Source organism: Tachypleus tridentatus, chromosome 7, assembly GCF_004210375.1.
Source record: "Tachypleus tridentatus isolate NWPU-2018 chromosome 7, ASM421037v1, whole genome shotgun sequence".
Lineage (NCBI taxonomy): Eukaryota > Metazoa > Arthropoda > Merostomata > Xiphosura > Limulidae > Tachypleus > Tachypleus tridentatus.
The window spans coordinates 132,260,971-132,281,306 of NC_134831.1; the positions used below are offsets into that span (position 1 = coordinate 132,260,971).

At 33.6% G+C, this 20,336-nt stretch overlaps 1 protein-coding gene across 7 annotated transcripts in view; it reads right to left on the minus strand.

The window, feature by feature from the left end:
• Window positions 1–15,404: 15,404 nt before the first annotated feature.
• LOC143256624 (protein Mo25-like) overlaps window positions 15,405–20,336 on the minus strand; it is a 28,078-nt gene continuing 23,146 nt past the window's right edge. For all 7 annotated transcript variants that reach the window (XM_076514063.1, XM_076514069.1, XM_076514068.1 and 4 more), the window contains one exon: window positions 15,405–18,694. In XM_076514063.1, the coding sequence (XP_076370178.1) occupies window positions 18,512–18,694 (183 nt within the window). In that variant the 3' untranslated portion in view covers window positions 15,405–18,511. The remainder of the gene's footprint in view (window positions 18,695–20,336) is intronic.

Below are 20,336 nucleotides of genomic sequence, written 5' to 3' on the forward strand. Positions count from 1 at the left end.
TTCGAGTATTTTGTTCACAGTAATACTCATTGTCGTTCACCCACGTCATATCATGAAAAAACACATACACACGTTTCAACTTACTAGTAATTTCTTTATAGTGATACTCATTGTCGTTCACTCACGTCATATTATATATCAATACATACACACGTTTCAACATACTAGTTTTTTTCACAGTAATACTCATTGTCGTTCATCCACATCGTATTATATAAGAACACATACAGAAGTTTCAACATACTAGTGTTTCTTTATTTGTTTTTTGTTTCTTTGAATTTCGCACAAAGCTACTTGCGGGCTATCTGTGCTAGCCGTCCCTAATTTAGCAGTGTAAGACTAGAGGGAAGGCAGCTAGTCATCACCACCCACCGCCAACTCTTGGGCTAATCTTTTACCAACGAATAGTGGGATTGACCGTCACATTATAACGCCCCCACGGCTGGGAGGGCGAGCATGCCTTACGCGCTAGGCCATGCCAGGCCACTAGTGTTTCTTTCACAGTAACACTCATTGTCGTTCACCCACGTCATATTGCATAAAAATACATACAGACGTTTCACCATACTAATATTTTTTTCACAGTAATACTCATTGTCGCTCACCTACATCATATTATATAACAATACATTTACACGCTTTAACATACTAGTAATTTGTTCACAATAATACTCATTGTCATTCGGCCCGACATAGCCAATTGTCTTAAGGCGTGCGTAATCTGAGGTTCGCGGGTTCGCATCCCCGTCGCGCCAAACATGCTCGCCCCTTTCAGCCGTAGGGGCGTTATAATGTAACGGCCAATCCCACTATTCGTTGGAAAAAGAGTAGCCCAAGGGTTGGCGGTGGGTGGTGATGACTAGCTGCCTTCTCTTTATTCTTACACTATTAAATTTGGGACGGCTAGCACAGATAGCCCTCGAGTAGCTTTGTGCGAAATTGAAAAAAATAACAAAAAAAACAATTCTTGTCATTCACCCATCATATAATATAACAATACATACACACGTTTCAACATACTAGTATTTTGTTCACGGTAACACTTACTGTCGTTCACCCACGTCATATTATATAAAAACACATACACCCGTTTCAACATACTAGTATTTTGTTCACAGTAATACTCATTGTCGTTCACCCACGTCATATTATATAACAATACATACATACGTTTCAACATACTAGTATTTTGTTCACAGTAATACTCGTTGTCGCTCACCTACATCAAATTATATAAGAATACATACACACGTTTCAACATACTAGTAATTTGTGTACATTAATACTCAGTGTCGATCACCTACATCAAATTATATAAGAATACATACACACGTTTCAACATACTAGTAATTTGTGTACATTAATACTCAGTGTCGATCACCCGCGTCATATCATATAACAATACATACACACGTTTCAACCAACAATTATTTTGTTCACGGTAACACTCAGTGTAGTTCACCCGCGTCATATTATATAACAATACATACACCCGTTTCAACATACTAATATTTTTTTCAGAGTAATACTCATTGTCGGTCACCCACGTCATATTATATAACAACACATACACACGTTTCAACATACTAGTGTTTTTTCCACAGTAATACTCGTTGTCGTTCACCCACATAATATTTACAACAATACATACACACGTTTCAACATACTAATATTTTATTCATAGTAATACTTATTTTCGTTCACCCACATCATATTATATAACAATACATACACACGTTTCAACATACTTGTATTTTGTTCATACTAATACTCATTGTCGTTCACCTTACGTCTGTTTATCTTCTTCACTCCAAGTAGTCATGTGTACCTTGAATCATTGTTTGGAACTCCGCCCAGTTATTGGACCCAGATGCTACCCAAGAGTAAAACTCTTCTATTAAACCCTAATAATTTCTTCAACATCCTAAGGCAAGACTATAATTGCTTCAACGACCTTATAATGAAATTCCACTCAGTTTTTTTGTCAACAAATACCAAACAGTCAGAAATCTCTCCTCCCCTTCCAAGGTTATTAACACCTATTGATTGGATGATTTATTAACAAAGCCCTGCCTCAGGAGACTAAGCTGACAGTTTACCCGAAATTTAATATATATTTATATATATGTGCATTAAAAAACAACAACAATAATTAACTTTTAAAGCAGAAATGGTGGAACTGAGCGGCGGTAGTTATTGAAGATAAAAACTTTCAACATACACGTACGTACACATAAAACAAAAGTGTCATCAGGATATTTCAAATATATCCTTTTTTCAGCGGTAATAAAATTTGAAATATAGGTGACGTTAAGGATTTGTATGGTCTATTTAATTCTTATGGAATTTTACTGAAATTTGAGCAAAGTCTGTAATTCACCATAATTGGTCTGATAATTAAACTGTTTATACAAATTTGATATTTCTACTTACTGGAACACTTCGAATTAATCTACCATACGCTCATGCAATACGTACTTTAAGTGTGTTTGGTACTTGAGTTTGTGAGTGAAAAATATTAATTTGAAATGCAGATAATTTTACTTTCATTCAGTTTTATCTGTATCATTTTAACCAGACGAAAACTGAATTAAGCACTTTTTGATAATTCCACAAGAGGGCGGTAGCTGTCCTATGTCTCAGTTGCAGTCGTAGAAATAAAAATATATTTATTTTTATCCCTAAGGCTGGAGCCAATGATTCGTATTATGGCTTAAGGCGAATATATGTCTATTGGTCACTGTATCAAAAATGTGTGAATTATTTTATATGTTAATAATCAAACAGTAATGTTTTAATTTCAATGAATGTTTATTAATATACCAAAACCATATTAGGCTATCTGCTAAGTCCGCCAAGGGGAATCTAACCTCTGATTTTAATGTAAGATTAAATTCGTAGACTTACCGCTGTACAAGCGGGAGACGATATACTTCAGTTACAAATGTAGATATTTGTGATTGTGTTATTTTAATAAATCTTTTATACATGTAAAATTCCATTTTTAAGGATAATTTCTGATACGATTCCATTAATTGAGCCCTCAATGGCTCAGCGGTATGTCTGTGGAATTACAACGCTAAAATCCGGGTTTAGATACCCATGGTGGGCAGAGCACAGATAGCCCATTGTGTAGCTTTGTGCTTAATTCAAAACAACAACAACAACCATTAACTGATATATATATATTCGCACTATACAATAAATACACTATAGTAACTGAGGCCTGCGTTAATAAAGATTATTAACCATTAATAATTAAGTTTTCTCTCAGTTACATAATTTACATCAAATTAATTGTTGATATTAATGTATTATTAATTACTGATTACAGGTTAAGCTCATTGCTTTAATTGTACACAGGTACTTGTCCTTTTAATGTTATTTATGAATATAAATATTTTCAAATTAATAATAACCCTCGATGGTGTCCCCCGCTAGTACAGCGGTAAGTCTACAGATTTACAATGCTAAAATCAGGGGTTAGATTCCCCCGATGGACTCAGCAGATAACCAGATTAGGCTTTGCTATAATAAAACAACAAAACACACACACACCCTCGCTGGTACAGTGGTAAGTATACAGATTTACAACGCTAAAATCATGTGTTAGATTCCTCCGATTGACTCAGCAGATTGCCAGATGTGACTTTGGTATATGAAAAACACAGTCATGTTACTAATAATAATACTTTATAATTTGATCTCGTCTGGATAAGTCTATAAATGTAAAAGACATAGTAACAATCTTAAAGAACTTCATTTTTTATTATTTTCACCATTGTTTAGCACCAGTTGGAGCAGACATAGAGTTTTAAAATAGTAAATACTTAAGTGATACTGAAATAAAACTTGGAACAGAGACGTAATAACTTACATAAATATCTGCAAGTCTGTGTTTTCTTTAAACATTCAAATAAGATTTCTCTCCTTCAGTAGTATAAACATTTTCCTATTTTATACTTTTTTCTCAACGTTATCAGGTGCTAACAGAAACGTCGCAACGCGCGACTGTGTGTTTAGTCGGAGTAATCATAAAACACCAGTATTTGGGCAAAAAATATTCATTGATTTGTTTGTCTTTTGAATTTAGCGCAAAGCTACACGAGGATTATCTGCGCTAGCAGTCCCTAATTTAGCAGTGTAAGACTAGAGGGAAGGCTTGTTTGGAAATTTCGCACAAAGCTACTCGAGGGCTATCTGTGCTAGCAGTCCCTAATTTAGCAGTGTAAGACTAGAGGGAAGGCAGCGAGTCATCACAACCCACCGCCAATTCTTTTACCAACAAGTAGTGATGTTGACCGTTATCTTATAACATACCCACGGCTGAAAGGGTGAGCAGGCGTAGTGCGACTGGGATTCGAACCCGCGACCCTCAGATTAGGCGTCTAACGCCTTAACTCACTTGGCCATGCCGGGCCTAAACTTTGTCCCTATTCCAACGTTAGAAAAAGGGCGAAAAATAAGTGCACAATAACAGTACGTGTTTTGTCCTTCTTGATGACGACAAACTCACTTAAAATAAAAATGTATCTCAGAACGGTTTGTATCTTTGTTAACCTGAAGTTATCCTATGTTGTTCTCTGTTTTATTAATAAAAGTGTTAATACCCATATTAGCCGCTCTGATTACGTATTTTGTTCCAATAATACTTTCACACATTTCAATAATATTTTTTTTATGGTGAAAGACGACTTACTGAAATAGATATGTTTACAGTAAACCTATGTTGTAATGTTCCATTTAACTTATTCACTCCCTTCTATTGCAGAATGTTTCCACAATGAGAAAAACCAGTTTGCTCGTTGGCGACGGCTTCCCTTGAAGCAGCTAAATATCTTTCTCAGCAATGTGATTGCCATCTCAGTGGGGAGCATTATGCTAAGAGCTACAGACCTTTGAGCGTCTCACCAGGAGACAAGAACGATTATTCTTAACCGAAACGATCTTAATAGCAGGAGTCCAATAAGAAAGAAATAATTTCATGGTTTTAGTACGATTAACAGAAAGCAAATTGTTTGAGGCTTTTGTTTAATATTTTTATTAGCTATGTTTATTCGAATGCACATAAACGTAAATAAATGTTACTTGAGAATAAAACGACCAAAGCGAATTTTATAAGCAATCTCTACGTAACCCCTAAATTGGTATCTTAGGGTTGCATAGCATGAACGTTGTTGACTTTAAGCAAGAAACAAACAACCCTGATGAATATAGAAAATTTACTTTCAAATGACAAAGTTTATCATCATACCTGTCGTAACATGTTTTAACGCAATTTTCTTACATCTTGCCTTCTGAAATAAGCAAAAATATTAATTTGAATCAGCCTTTAATAGGTTAAAAAATAGATAAATAAGAGTCAGGAGAAGCGAAACTAATGAATATACGAACTACATAATCTAGTGCAGTACCGATGAATAACTTTCAAGCATATATAAATAGGTGCTCGGTTCTCTAATATAATAATAAGGTGACTATTGAAATGGTCTTTAATAATTTAGTTAATGCAACAAGTGTTACTTAGTCATGATATCAAAGAGTAATGGGCAATGTTACTGTTATTATTATTAATGGGGCTGAATAGTGTTAGCAAACAGGCATTCGAGAAATAAATTAAGTTACACGTAATTATTACCTTTGCCAAACTCTCCACGGATTTTATGTATCAATTCAGGAGAAGGGATCTTGTCTGTTTGTTTGTTTTTGAATTTCGCGCAAAGCTACTCGAGGGCTATCTGTGTTAGCCGTCCCTAATTTAGTAGTGTCAGACTAGAGGGAAGGCAGCTAGTCATCATCACCCACCGCCAACTCTTGGGCTACTCTTTTACCAACGAATAGTGGGATTGACCGTAACATTATAACGCCCTCACGGCTGAAAGGGCGAACATGTTTGGCGCGACGGGGATGCGAACCCGCGACTCTCAGATTACGAGTCGCACGCCTTAACACGCTTGGCCATGCCGGGCCGGATCTCCTCTTAATCCAAAGCAAACTTACAGAGTTGCGATGCCTTCTGTCCATGTACGACTTTTTTCCTTTTGTCACACAATGACTATATTTACTTCCATTCCCATTTCTTTAGCAATAGATTTAGTGTGTGGTGGGTTAAATAAGAGCTTTGTTTTAACATTTCATACGTAGTTAATGTTCTAGAAATTAGCCAAATTTCGAATTCTTCTTTGAAAACTACTGTTTTTGCACTTAATAATTTGATTTACAAACAGCTCTATGGGGAAACTATAAGGCCATGTATATTAGTATCAGCTACAAATATGGTCATATAAAATCCGTAAAAATTTGACAGGTTAGTATTATTGAAATACAATTGTATAATCAGTATATTGATTATATTTCTTTGTACCGCTGTAAGAAAGATTCGTCAATTTTCTTTAGGAATTTAACTGTTGAAAACAAACTTATTTAGCTTACTTTATAAAGAGGCCTAAATAATTCATTACGTTATTCTAAATAGTTTGGATTCTTTCTTACGTAGAATTAAATGTACTATGAGTATACACCGTAAACCTAACCGTACACCCTTGTACTTGGATTTTTCCTATCCTCATCTGAAATACGAAAACGAATAGTTCGTAATTATTCATATCACAGTATGAATACTATTTAGAATAATCGTATGAAACGTTAATGAATTGAGTTGTATTAAAGATGTGTTAAAAATGGGTTATTCTTAAGCGTTTCAAAACTAAACAATTTCATTTAAAATGCGCAAACCATACATAATCAATTTCAAGAAATAGGATTACCTTACATTCAAAGAATAGCGGAAAGGCTTAGTAGAATCTTTGGTTCTGCTGTTATTAGTTTCTTTCAAAAAATGTTCTTCTGAAAAGTTTGGTTCAAACAGTCAAATAAAGTGAAGAAAAACATATATTGAAAAACGTGCTGGTTTGTTAAAAGTTAAAATTGGGGAACATAGACATCGCTCATGAATAATTAAAAACAGATAATTCCATGAACTAGGAAATTTATAATGTTTTGGATACTGAAAATATGAGATGTTTAGAAGTGTGACTAGCTGTAAATTACTTGTAGTTAATCACAAAGCTACACAATGGGTCATCTGTGTTTTACAAACCACAGATATCTAAACGGCCCGGCATGGCCGGGTGGATAAGGTACTCGACTCGTAATCTGAGGGTCACGGGTTCGAATCCCCGTCACACCAAACATGCTCACCCTTTCATCCCTGGAAGCGTTACAATGTGACGGTCAATTCCACTTTTCTCTGGTAAAAGAGTAGCATAAGAGTTGGCGGTGAGTGGTGATGACTAACTTCCTTCCCTCTAGTCTTACACTACTAAATTAGGGACGGCTAGCACAGATAGCCCTCGAGTAGCTTTGCGCGAAATTCAAAACAAACCGTATCAAAAATATTTATCAGTTTGAAGTGCATAAGAAATTCTTCATTAAAATCGTGACGATTATTTAAATATAGCTGAACATCTTAATAATTGCACGTGACTGCTTGAAGTATAAACCTATCTGTATGCTGGATTACATATCCTTCAGAGTTGCCATGCATGCCGAACTTCACTACTACTGCTCGAGGCTTAATGTTAATATAACCTGAAAAAAAAAGGTTCCTGTGGTGAAAAAAAAAATCTCATGTACTAATATTATTTCCGAAAGTTCGTCTTTTGATGGATGTCTTATCGCCTGGAGAGGATGAACTTTTTTAAAATAATTAGTAACAAACTTATGAGTTTCGCTTTCTTTTTTAATACAAGTATCTTATTTCTAGAGCAAAAGCTTTATAGTTCCATTTGGTTTGTTTGTTTCGGATATTCGCGCAAAGCTACACAAGAGCTACCTGCGCTAATCGTCTGAAAGAAGACATCTTGTCAAAATCAGTCTCCTCCCATTCTAGCCTTCAGCTATTCTAATCAAAGAGTGATATTTGATTATCACCCACGGCCTAAAAGTGCGGTTCGCGACTCTGCAGCAACCGTAGACGAACCATGGATTAACCAATTCACAGTGTTGCGCGCAAACTAACAAGATGTTTGCAAAATTGTACATACTATGTGCAAATTTAAGCAGCAAAACTTTATAATGACAGGTCAGTTGATGTTACGAAGCTATATGTTCCCGCATGTTTTAATTAGAATATCTAGTCATGGGAGAAATGTTTATTTATTTTTGAAATTCGCGCAATGCTACACGAGGACAATCTGCGCTAGCCGTCCCTAATTTATCAGTGTAAGACTAGAAGGAAGGAAGCTAGTCATCACCACCTACCGCCAACTCTTGGGCTACTCTTTTACCGACGAATATTGGGATTGACCGTCACATTACAACGCTCCTCCGGGTGAAAGGATAAGCATGTTTGGTGTGACAGAGATTCGAACCTCCGACCCTCAGATTACGAGTCGAATGCCTTAACCACCGGGCCATGCCGGGCCCTTATGGAAGAATATAGTAATGTAATTTGTGTATATAATGCTGTGTTCGAAAGTCTAGAACAGCTTTAACAAGTTGTACAGCAACGTAAGACAGAACAAGATATATCAATATAATTTCATAAAACGGACTTTCTTCAGTGATGGTACTGGCTTCCGCCCGAAAATATAACTTTCTTTGACTTTGTTATGGATAAAGTTTATTTCATTGTTAGAAACATTCTGTCCAGTCTCTTTCTTTCTCAAACTCAATCAGGTTCAGAGAATTTGGATTTACTTCGTAATATATTTCTCCTGTTGTTCTAAGGATTCAATCTTGTCACTTTCGGGGAAATACAATTTAACCTAAAAATATCGCACCTTGATGGTGTTGTCAGTTGAGTCAAGACAAGTAAAGCCAATAAGACAGCCAATTTTACTGTAAGATAGTATTTCTCTATACTTCCATGTACAGTTTTACTATAAGGTGGTATTTCTCTACACTTTCATGTGCAGTTTTACTGCGAGATGGTATTTCTCCATACTTCCATGTACAGTTTTACTGTAAGCTGGTATTTCTCTTCACTTTAATATATAGTTTGACTGCCAGATGGTATTTGTCTACACTTTCTCTTTCGCTTAGTGGTGTTAAGTGTAACATTTATCGTATTTATAAATTATTTAAGATAAGCAGACATGTCAGTCCTAAACAAACATCGGTCACAATGAAAGTGACCACAAAGAAAGATGAGAGCTACCGCATGTGAGATATCTCATGTTTTAGAATGTCACTCCGAGGTCACGTGATTCCTGTTCAGTTGTCCCAAAACACACGCTCAACACTTTGAGGTCTTGAGTTTGTTCTGAAAGTAATGGATAAATTCCACTGTTCGATTACAGTAGCCAAAGATTAGGGTGCTGGTTCTGTTGGATTGATGCTTTCCTCTACTTACTGTATGTTTCTCTATGTGTATGTAATTCACTCTTAATTATTACATGTTTTACCATCCTACATGTCTCACTATGTGTATGTAATTCACTCTTAATTATTACATGTTTTACCATCCTACATGTCTCACTATGTATATGTAATTCACTCTTAATTATTACATGCTTTACCATGCTACATGTCTCACTATGTGTATGTAATTCACTCTTAATTATTACCTGTTTTACCATCCTACATGTTTCACTATGTATATGTAATTCACTCTTAATTATTACATGTTTTACCATCCTGCATGTTTCACTATGTATATGTAATTCACTCTTAATTATTACATGTTTTACCATCCTGCATGTTTCACTATGTATATGTAATCCAATCTCATTTACTGTGTGTTTTACAATGTACGTATGTTTCACTATATAAAGGTATTTTACCTTTGATTATTGTATGTTTTACCAAATACTATAGTAACTGCTACAGACTATAATTTTATTCAACCATATTCCCAACGAGCAACTGAGAACAGTTTGGTACCTGATGCAACACTAACATTTGGAGATGAAAATCAGAGTAACTTGCGCTACAGTAGACCTTTGTTTGTATAATAATGCCGGCGTCTCACCTTTATCCAGTTTTCTCGTTCAGGAGTTAAGTACATATATATCATACAGAAAGAGCAACAATCCCAAACCCACGGAACACACATAACCCACCTGCCCATTTAACCTCTTATCTAAAGGCTAACTCTCTTAATATCTGATTACACTTCTGAAGAACGCGGAGATCTCAACTTCTACCTCTAACCGTGACTGAGAACAACAAATTTCTGATTTTATCGGCAAGTAATTGCAAGCATGATAGCACCAAAGTCACGCATTCTTGTCACGTTGTTGTTACAATGCTTCTCAGACTCGTGTATCTTGACTATTAAAAACGTCTTATCTTTCACAAAATGCAAATATGTTAATTCTTTGATTTAAGGATTTTATTTTTTAGAGAAAATGACCATTTTTGTCATTGCATTCTTTATTTATTAGAATAATATATATTCATCATAAAATAAACTGTAAACTCAACGCTTCCTGAAAGCTTCTTACAGGGATATACTACAGCCAGCACAATATAGACACACACACACACACACATATATATATATATATACGGGAGATACTGTATTGAATAGCATAGACAGACATAATAGTGAAACTTTTGTGTTAATATAGCAATAATTTGTTTGATGTACTAGTGTAGTCCTATATTCACAACTGATGACCTAAAATATTGTAAATATATCACAGGTTACAATGTTATAATTAGGGTTTTGATACCCGCGGTGGGCAGAGCATAGATAGTCCATTATGTAGCTTTGTGTTTAACTACAAGCAAGTAAAGAAACACAAACTGGGGGTCATAGCAAATACATAATGCTATTAAAGCACTCAGTATTTAAAGGTTCACTGGTGGGTGAATGGGAGAGGGGCTCAGTCAGAATACGAAATGTTCTAAGAGGACTTGTGCTGTGAACCTCCTGTAATACACTTCTTCAATGACCAAGAAACAGGGCTGGTACTGATAAACTTTTAAAATGCAAATAATAAAACATGTATACTCTCATGCACAAGAAGAAATATTTTAACACTGTTAAACAAAGTTAATGTTTTGGTCCGGCATGGCCAGGTGGTTAAGGCGCTAGGCTCGTAATTTGAACGTCGCGGGTGAGCACAATTTTGTGATTGCGTTTATTTTGTTTTTCAATAGATTGGATTTTTCTTTCGTTTCATGTGCTGAATCACAGGGAATGTATAGTCAAGTATATGTGATTTTTCTGTGGCTTTCAAAAATTAACCCCCAGTTGTACAATAGTATGTCTGCGGGATCAAACTGCTAGAAACCGGGGTTTCAATATCCATGATGAGTGGACCACATATAGCCCTTTATTTAGCTTTGTGCTTAATTTCGAAACAATCCTGGGCCCGGCATGGCCAAGCGTGTTAAGGCGTTCGACTCATAATCCGAGGGTCGCGGGTTCGAGTCCCGGTCGCACCAAACATGCCCGTCCTTTCATCCATGGGGGCGTTATAATGTGACGGTCAATCCCACTATTCGTTGGTAAAAGAGTAGCCCAAGAGTTAGCGGTGGGTGGTGATGACTAGCTGCCTTCCCTCTAGTCTTACACTGTTAAATTAGAGACGGCTAGTGCAGATAGCCCTCGAGTAGCTTTGCGGGAAATTCAAAAAACCAAAACAATCCATCAATTTAAACAATTATATTTGTTGTGAAAGTTACTTTGTAATATTTTTATTAAATGTTTTAAAATAATTTTCATATTTTATAAGTAAATTATAATTTTCTTTGGATGCTAATTCCAATTTGTGATATTGTATTTAACCTAAGAGGGTAAATTTCACTATTACGGAGTGTAAAATTACCCTCTTCAAACCGTATGTCGAATATAATCATTATTCAATAACAACTCCCTCTCAAAAGTATAAAAAGCATCACTAATTTTTAGATGATAAAAAATATGGGGTGTAACATGAAACTGATTTAATCCTGGATGCTCAAGGTGCAATCTACTTTCTCTTCTTGCTATACGTTCGTAGTTATATGATGTTAATAATTAAAATACATGTTTCATTTACACATAAATAAGGTTCGATTCCCCTCGATGGACTCAGCAGATAGCCCGATGTAGCTTTGCTAGAAGAAAACACACACACACATAAATAAAATAATGAATAAAAATAATAATCTTAGTGGCTTGATAGTTAGGACGCTTGACTTCCAATCTGAAGGTTCGAATTCTCATCATACCAAACATGCTCATCCTTTCACCCGTGGGAGCATTATAATGTAAGGGTGAATCCTATTATTAGTTCGTAAAGGAGTATCTCAAGAGTTAGCTGTGGGTGGTGATGACTAGCTGCCTTCTCTCTAATCTTAGTGTTCAATTAGGGATAGCTAACGCAGATAACCCTCGTGAATCTTTCCGTGAACTTCAAAAAAACATAAATTATAATTTTAGTTAGTTTACTGTGCACATGGCATCTAAGATACTTCAAAAAACGAGTTTAAAACCTGCTAGAGTAACAATATCGTTTAACATAAATACTTAAAAATACTATTTATACTCCGTAGTATTTTTATGCTATGCCATAATAGCCCTTTAGACTATAGCCACAGCATTTTGTTATTATACGTATTTATATATAAAGATCACTTTAGCCGAAGTTTGTAATAACGAGATATGCTTCTATAAATTTTTACTTGCTTGGCGTGCCATCTATTATCACTTGTAAAATACAATGCTTTTTTTGTGTGAATTATTCTAAACAAGTAAACTTATAAATTAATCTAGTATGACTAGCATTATTTGAATAAAATATTTTTCGCCATAGCATAATAGCGCATACAACAGCTCTGATTCTTCATATCACGTGCTAATTTTTGGCTCATATTCCCCTCGCTTGGCCGATTTAAAACGTAATTACAGCCACGGCTGTTGAGGATTCCTTCTTGTGTGTTTAAATACAATCAATAAAACGCCTTTTGAACGAAAAGAGTGAAATGTCTTAGAATCATGCAAATTTAGAAAATGTTTTTTTATTAAAAGCATAGGTTCAATGACAACTTCATTAACAAAAGGTCAAAAAGGTGAATTATTTTTGATAAAATTAAGCAGCAACGTAAAAATATTCCCAGTTTTGTACTTTTCTCGAAACATTTCCGTTCATCATATAGAAAACAGTGACACATGCAAGTTAGACCCTTTAAGTGTCTTCTTGTTTAAATGTTCAAATTTATCTTCCAGAAACTTTTTCAGCTAAACCTGAGGTTACAACGAATGCGTCATCATGAGACGTGATTTCGTGAGATAACTGGAGTTAGAAATATTCCACTCGATATAAAACAGAAATAAGATAGGGTGTTGATGAAAGTTTTGAATCAGTCAGTTTCAAATAGTATTTATATACGATGTTAAATGTGCTTCCTAATTAAAAATAATAATCCTTATCGCGTCCACTCAGAGTTTAGTCACTTTTCTAATCGAGATTGCGTTTAATGTATTTCCCAGAAATGCAAGTGCAGTTTATCATTTATTTGTAGCATTAGAATACAGATAAAACGTGCAGAACGTGATGGATGCAGTGTTATTGGAAGAGTTTGACGAAAAGAGTGGAACATCCAGGGTTAGGAGGTTTCACAAAATCAATTGTCCAATTCTGTTCGAACTTATCCTTCTTACTTTGAATAGTAATACATAAACACACGTAAAATATACTTCATAACCGTATAAAAATGGTTTCTCTGTTGTCAAGCGCGAAACTACAGAATGTAAAATTATCGAAACCCAGTTTCTAACATTGTAAGCTGTAAGACTTTGTGCTTAGCCATTTGTTGGCAATAAAATCTACTGTAATTTGTGTATTATCATGTTACACTTCATCTATTTGTTTAATATATTTAAAAAGTAAAAATGGTCGTTTTGGATATTCTAGATGGATGAATAAACTGTCAAATAATTATGGGAAATTATTATTGGTTAATATACCACAACTAATAAGCTTCTAAAAAGTGTACCTAGCTATTTAAGTTCAATTAAAGCTTGGCAGACTGAATTAATTACCATAAAGCTGATACATGTTGTTTACCTGTTCTCTACTGAGTTTGTTATCTTTTTTACATGTTTATTTAAAATAAAAATATTTCACATAATAACGTAACAGAATACACCTGTATTATTTTTTTCTTAATTATACAGGGCCAATACATAGTGAATTCTGCAGGTTTCATAACAAAACTATAAATATTTTTCACTATTAAGACTTTGTGTTATCTAAACATATGATGGTTTCTGTGTCAAATGTTGAAAAAACACATTTCTTTCTTCTTATTTAGAAAGAGTGTTTTAAATATTCCATATATAAATATAATAGTTTTGTATGTATGAATTGGTTTTGAATTTTGTGCAAAGCTACACATGGGCTATCTGTCCCTAATTTAGCAGTGTAAGACTAGAAGGAATGGTAACTAGTCATCATCATCAGCAACCACTGCCAACTCTTGGGTTACTCTTTTACCAACAAACAGTGAGATTGACCATCACATTATAATGCCCCCACAACTGAAAGAGCGAGCATGTTTGGTGTGATAGGGATTCAAACCCGCAACCTTCAGATTGCTAGTTGAGTGCCTTAACCATAGAGGATTAGCTTAACCATACAGGGCCACATGTATGTGAGAGATTAGCTGCTTACTTTATTCAATTCTCACGTGACACAAGCTAAGAACTGATAAAAATATACTTAAACTTTACAGGTTTCTCCGACCAATTGCCTCCTGTAAAAAATAAATAACTATGAAGATGGAGAAACGAAGGAAGAATATAAAACTTTACAGTTTTGGTAAAATAACTGAAACATTAAACAAGAGAGAGCTTTTAAATTTAGAAACCACTGACTTATAATTGCAATTTCTAACTTAATATAAAGCAAAAAGCTACACAATGGTCTGTCTATGCTCTGCTCACCATGGGTATCAAAACATAGATTTTAGCATTATAAGTCTGCAGACATTTGCTGCTGTGCCACTTGGAGGCTAAAATGGCGAAAACGTTATTAATGATTATAAATTTTAATCATACAACAAAGTACTAAAAACCGGATACGCTTCAGCTGTATGTTTCTGATTAATAACATGGAGATTCCAACTAGGCTTTCACATGCTTTACAAATATTTTGACATCATTTGCTGTGGGAGAAATTTTAAAAACTAGATTATGGAAACGTTTATTTAAACTCTCATAACAAATAAATAAGTTAATTATAGCAAATAAAAAAGTCTTTATGCCTTTACATTAAAGTTAATTTCATACCAAATTTGAAACAACCACTGTAGCAAGTGCACAATGTAAACAAGAAACAAGAGGGCTTTAATTACTTTAATATCATAAAGGAACTATTAAAAATAGTTAATGATCAAAGCAATAGCAAAATAAAAAAAACAAAACTTAAATCTGAAAAATAAAAAATGAAATAAAAGACAAACACATATTCAAATGACCCACATTTTTTTGTATTAACTGTTAATAGCTACAATAGTGTTGTGTCAAGCAACAATTTTAAATTCAATAATGACTTACAGTTCTGTGAGTACTATTATTAATAAAAAACGAAGACTTGAAGGAAACATTTAAAGCAGTTTCAGTTTTCCTTTTACCTATTAAGCTTGAATAACTGTTCAAAGTTTATAACAAAAACTGAATACTCACACACAATAAACATATTCAGTCACCTACAAATTAATAGAAATGTTAAACCAAATATATATAAAATCTGAAACCATTTTAATATATGTAACACAGTCTACTTCCTGCCATAGAAATTGAATTTTCTACTAAAAACTATACAAACAATAAGGCTACTTTCAACATTTTTATCAAGACACTGAGAATCTTGCTCTGAAACTTCAGCATATTAAAATATACATTTTACCTCTTAATTTTTAAAGACATGTCATTTTCTAGGTTGTAGCTCATGGTATTTTCCACCTACACTGCATATAGTCACATGACCACTCTCTCCATGTGAGACAGTACACATGTATAACAAGTACACCATACAGTTAACCATTTTTCTTATGTATAAAATACTTTGCACACTTTCATACAGTTTTTACTGTGTTTTAATATATTCACCTTTCATTAAAATATTAAGAAAAAGAGCAATTTTAAGTTTGGAGAAGGAATGACCTCAAAATTTTGACTTCTTGTTTCATGTTACCAAGTTCCAGTTTAAGCCAACTGTGATCCATTTAACTAATGAAAACTGTGAATGTTTGTAAGCACATTATGACAATGTTTTACTTCTGTTTTATAAGTGTTTTGCTGTGATACACATTGAATTATGAAAAAATTTATAGATAAAAGGCATTTCAAAAACTGTTTTACAAAATATAGCTTGTTCTACACAATTTTGATCCTGACCCAAGGTAACAGATATGTAAATGAAAATTTATTCCCGTACTTACTATATATATATATGATGCTGTTTTTAAAGTTTCCTGGCTTGTTGATGATTGTGACTTAGAGTCTTACATTTCTTTGGCCAGCATCAGGTGGTCAATACACAGGTATCACATGTCTATATGAAGTTCCTTTGGTTGTAGTGGTTTGGTCACATATACAAATTAAATGACCATCTTTTACACTTTTTAAAAATCTTTTTTGTAACCAAAATGCAACCAAACTAATAATGTTATTCCATGATCTTTTGAGAAAATAGCTTCTCAAATTCTGCTTTAGCAATGTTAACTCATATACTGCTGTTCCTTAAGTATCTATAATAGGATTTGTGTTCAGATAGTTGTTATAGCAGATCAGTCTTCTTAATATAATTTCATTCCCAGTCTTTATTGAGTCCATTTCATCACATGCTACTATGTCAGGTCAAAATCTGCATGGACACACATGTTGAAAAGGTTTGTAAGGCTTGAAACTGAAAATCACTGCTTTAAGCTCAGTAACTTCTTTAATTTTTCATTTAAATTCCGAGTAAAAACCAATTTCAGGGTTTCTTCAAAATCTGACTCACTAAAGAGTTAAAGTGAGAAACAAGAACAAAGATTGTTTGTTTTGAATTTTGCGCAAAGCTACCTGAGGGGTGTCTGCACTAGCCGTCCCTAATATAGCAGTGTAAGACTAGAGGGAAGGCAGTTAGTCATCACCACCCACTGCCAACCCTTGGGCTACTCTTTTACCAAAAAATAGTGGAATCGACCGTCACATTATAATGCTCCCATGGCTGAAAGGGCGAGCATGTTTGGTGTGACCAGGATTCGAACCCACGACCCTCGAATTACAAATCGAACGCTTTACTCACTTGGTCATGCCGAGCCCAAGAACAAAGAAACAACATGAACAAAACCATTTTACGGCACACATTTTTAAATGCAACTATTTTCCTTTTTTTATGTGTTTCTACTAAAATAATATACTGTGCATTTTTTTCATCAATTTTTAAGCAAATACTTTCATGAGGAGAAAATATAATTCTTTAAATAAACAAACTCCAGTAAAAGTTGCTTCAAGAACTTCACATGGATGGTTTTAAACTAAAAGAGTGAAGCTAAAAAGAAACAACCATGTTCTTTTGCAAATGAAATTTATGTTCCAGAATTTACACATTTGTAGCCTTATTTAATTACATTACCACACCCATAAAGAAATTCCTTTTTTTTCTTTACTTTGATGAATATTATTAAATCAAACCTAACCAAAGTTACATGTTAATATAAAAATCTACATAGTTTAGCAGTTACAAAAAAAAAATATTTTCATGTAACTGTAACCAGTTCTTAACTACTGCATGAGATCAACTTGTCTCTTGATGATAAACAACATCTGGTTAACTCTACATTTAAAAGCATTTTTCTAAACACATCACTAGTAAATGCTATTAAGGTTCCCAATTTACTAATACACTAGGTACATGTATTTTAACAAAATCTAAATAATACTATACTTCTTTGTACCAATAACTAAAATCAGATGATCCTTTGGTAAGCCCAAAATAGTACTAACTAAAAAAACACTTACTTTACAAATACTGTCCACTCAGAATTTAGCTGCAATCACCGACAGGTTTTAATTTATGCTGTACACACAAGTATTTCATGTTAGCATAAATAAGCAAGTACCAGCGAAACTAATTTTTATAAACTCTTATGTAGCATTTATGGTTATCACATTTTTATATTTTAGTCAACTTAATTAATTTAAACATTCAGCAAAGGGAGTTGTTTGTTAAATAATGTCCACAGCATGTTTTACGTATTCCAATTCTCACATACATTCTTATGTATATCTACTTACATACAATCAATGCTATTCATAAACTTGTAATAAGCAGTACAAAATTATTTACAGTACAATTACACTGTAGTTTCTAAATAGAAAACAAAAACGTTAGCTTTGAAAATCTATTGTATCTCAAACTTTCTATTTATTGTTTCATTTTTTTTCGATTACCATATGAACATCTGTACAGCAGAATTCTGAAAAGCTACTAACATTTAACAACCTCTCACAGTAAAGTGGATAACAAAAAATAATACATTTTGGAATGAGAGGATATATAATAATTATACAACTTTTTAAACACTAGTGATCATCCTGAGGTTTTAACTCTCTAATCTGTTTTATCAGATAAGCCTTCTCATCATTGAACTGTTCATCGTCTGAGCGGTCAGTATGGAAATTAGTGAGGAAGTCAACCAGCTTTTCTTTATTTCGAAGAAGAATGTCAAGAATTGGTTTGGGTTTGTTGGGATTCGCCACAAACACCTTGAAAATAAATGAATGCATGTTAAGGATAAGTGATATACATGCCATAATTTACTTCAACTAACCCTGTTGTACAGGATTTACAACTGTGATAATATGATATATTGTTGAGTTGCAGCATTTCTCATGTTTTCTAACAGTATTTAAATGGGTAAAAAACTAAAATATTAAGAATATTGTTATTAGATTACTGAATGATAGAAAGACAGTCTGTCAAAGATGAATAAATTAAGTCGGAATACATGGGAACAAACCACCAATCTCAGAATTCGTTTACAATGTCTAGATGTCACTTTTATTCCTAAAAACTGTTTAATGTTAACTTATATCCATTTGAAGGTACAGACATTTTCTCCTATGATAAGACATCAGACAAGCTTAGTTATGTTTTGTGAGTATAACAAGTGATGACAAACATTCCAAGTACTTAAGTTCTCATTTATTGAATGTTATTGTTAAAGTTTATACTACTGAACCAACACATACAAATACAATGAACTACACTTATCAACATTAAGTTATTTTGACAAAGAACACTGTTACCTAGCCTAACACATTTCGAGTGGTCAGATCCTGTGGACTGAAAAATCTTTGTCAAGACATATATGCATCTTTTTCTAAGGTGACTGAAATATGACAATCATAATTAGATACTCTGATACATTACTATAGTCCTTTATCAGTTCTGTGGCTAGCACTAGGTGAACTGCCTTATAAACTATCATAGTATAGATTTAAATCATTTACACCATATCAAACCACTACCCACATAGACTAATATATGGCTGTTTAACACTTTCTGACCAAATGTGTCACTGATATCCATTTATATTTCACAGTGGAAGTACTTAATCAAAACACTGAAGACTTGTTAAATAGTTTCAAATTTAAATATTCAATTTAGTTTCTATCAGTTTTTTAGAAATTTCCAAAATTTTGTTTCGAGACACCATTTTGAAAAACAGAACTGATTTTTTTTTAAATTGTTGGTCAAAACATTACATTTTACATATTTCTTTCAGTACTTTATTTTTTAACTGCAGCCACTTCCAACTACACTAAAAATAAAATATTGACAAAGATTTTCTGTAACTTTGGACGTGACCTTTTAAAAATGGAATCACCATTGTTTTTGTTTGGATAAATAATCAAATTTTTGTAAACGATATTCTTCATCAAGATAAATTTATATCTAATAAATAATATTCCTTGATGTGCATCATTTGAATATTGTATACGTAACAAGAATATTCAATAAATCAGGATTTGAGTCCTTCAAATATTTTACCATGACCAACCATAACAACTAAACCTACCTTATGTGTTATCATAGAATAAAACTTCTGTAACTTGCAAATGGATAAAATTTAATGTTTAACTATTTTCAGGAATAAAAATAACATCTATAGAGACTATAAACGTCCATATCTGTAATTTTAATGCAAGTCTTCCAAGGTTCCCATCAAATTCCTTTGGTTAACCTACAGTAGTCTTAGGGAAGTCTTTACAATAAAACCATACACTACCTCTTATATTCCAATTTATTTACTCTACATAGACATATAGCTAATAATATGCTCTATCCAAGTGTACTTAAACCTTGCCTGCAGCTATGTGCAAAGTAACTATTCTGACCACATGG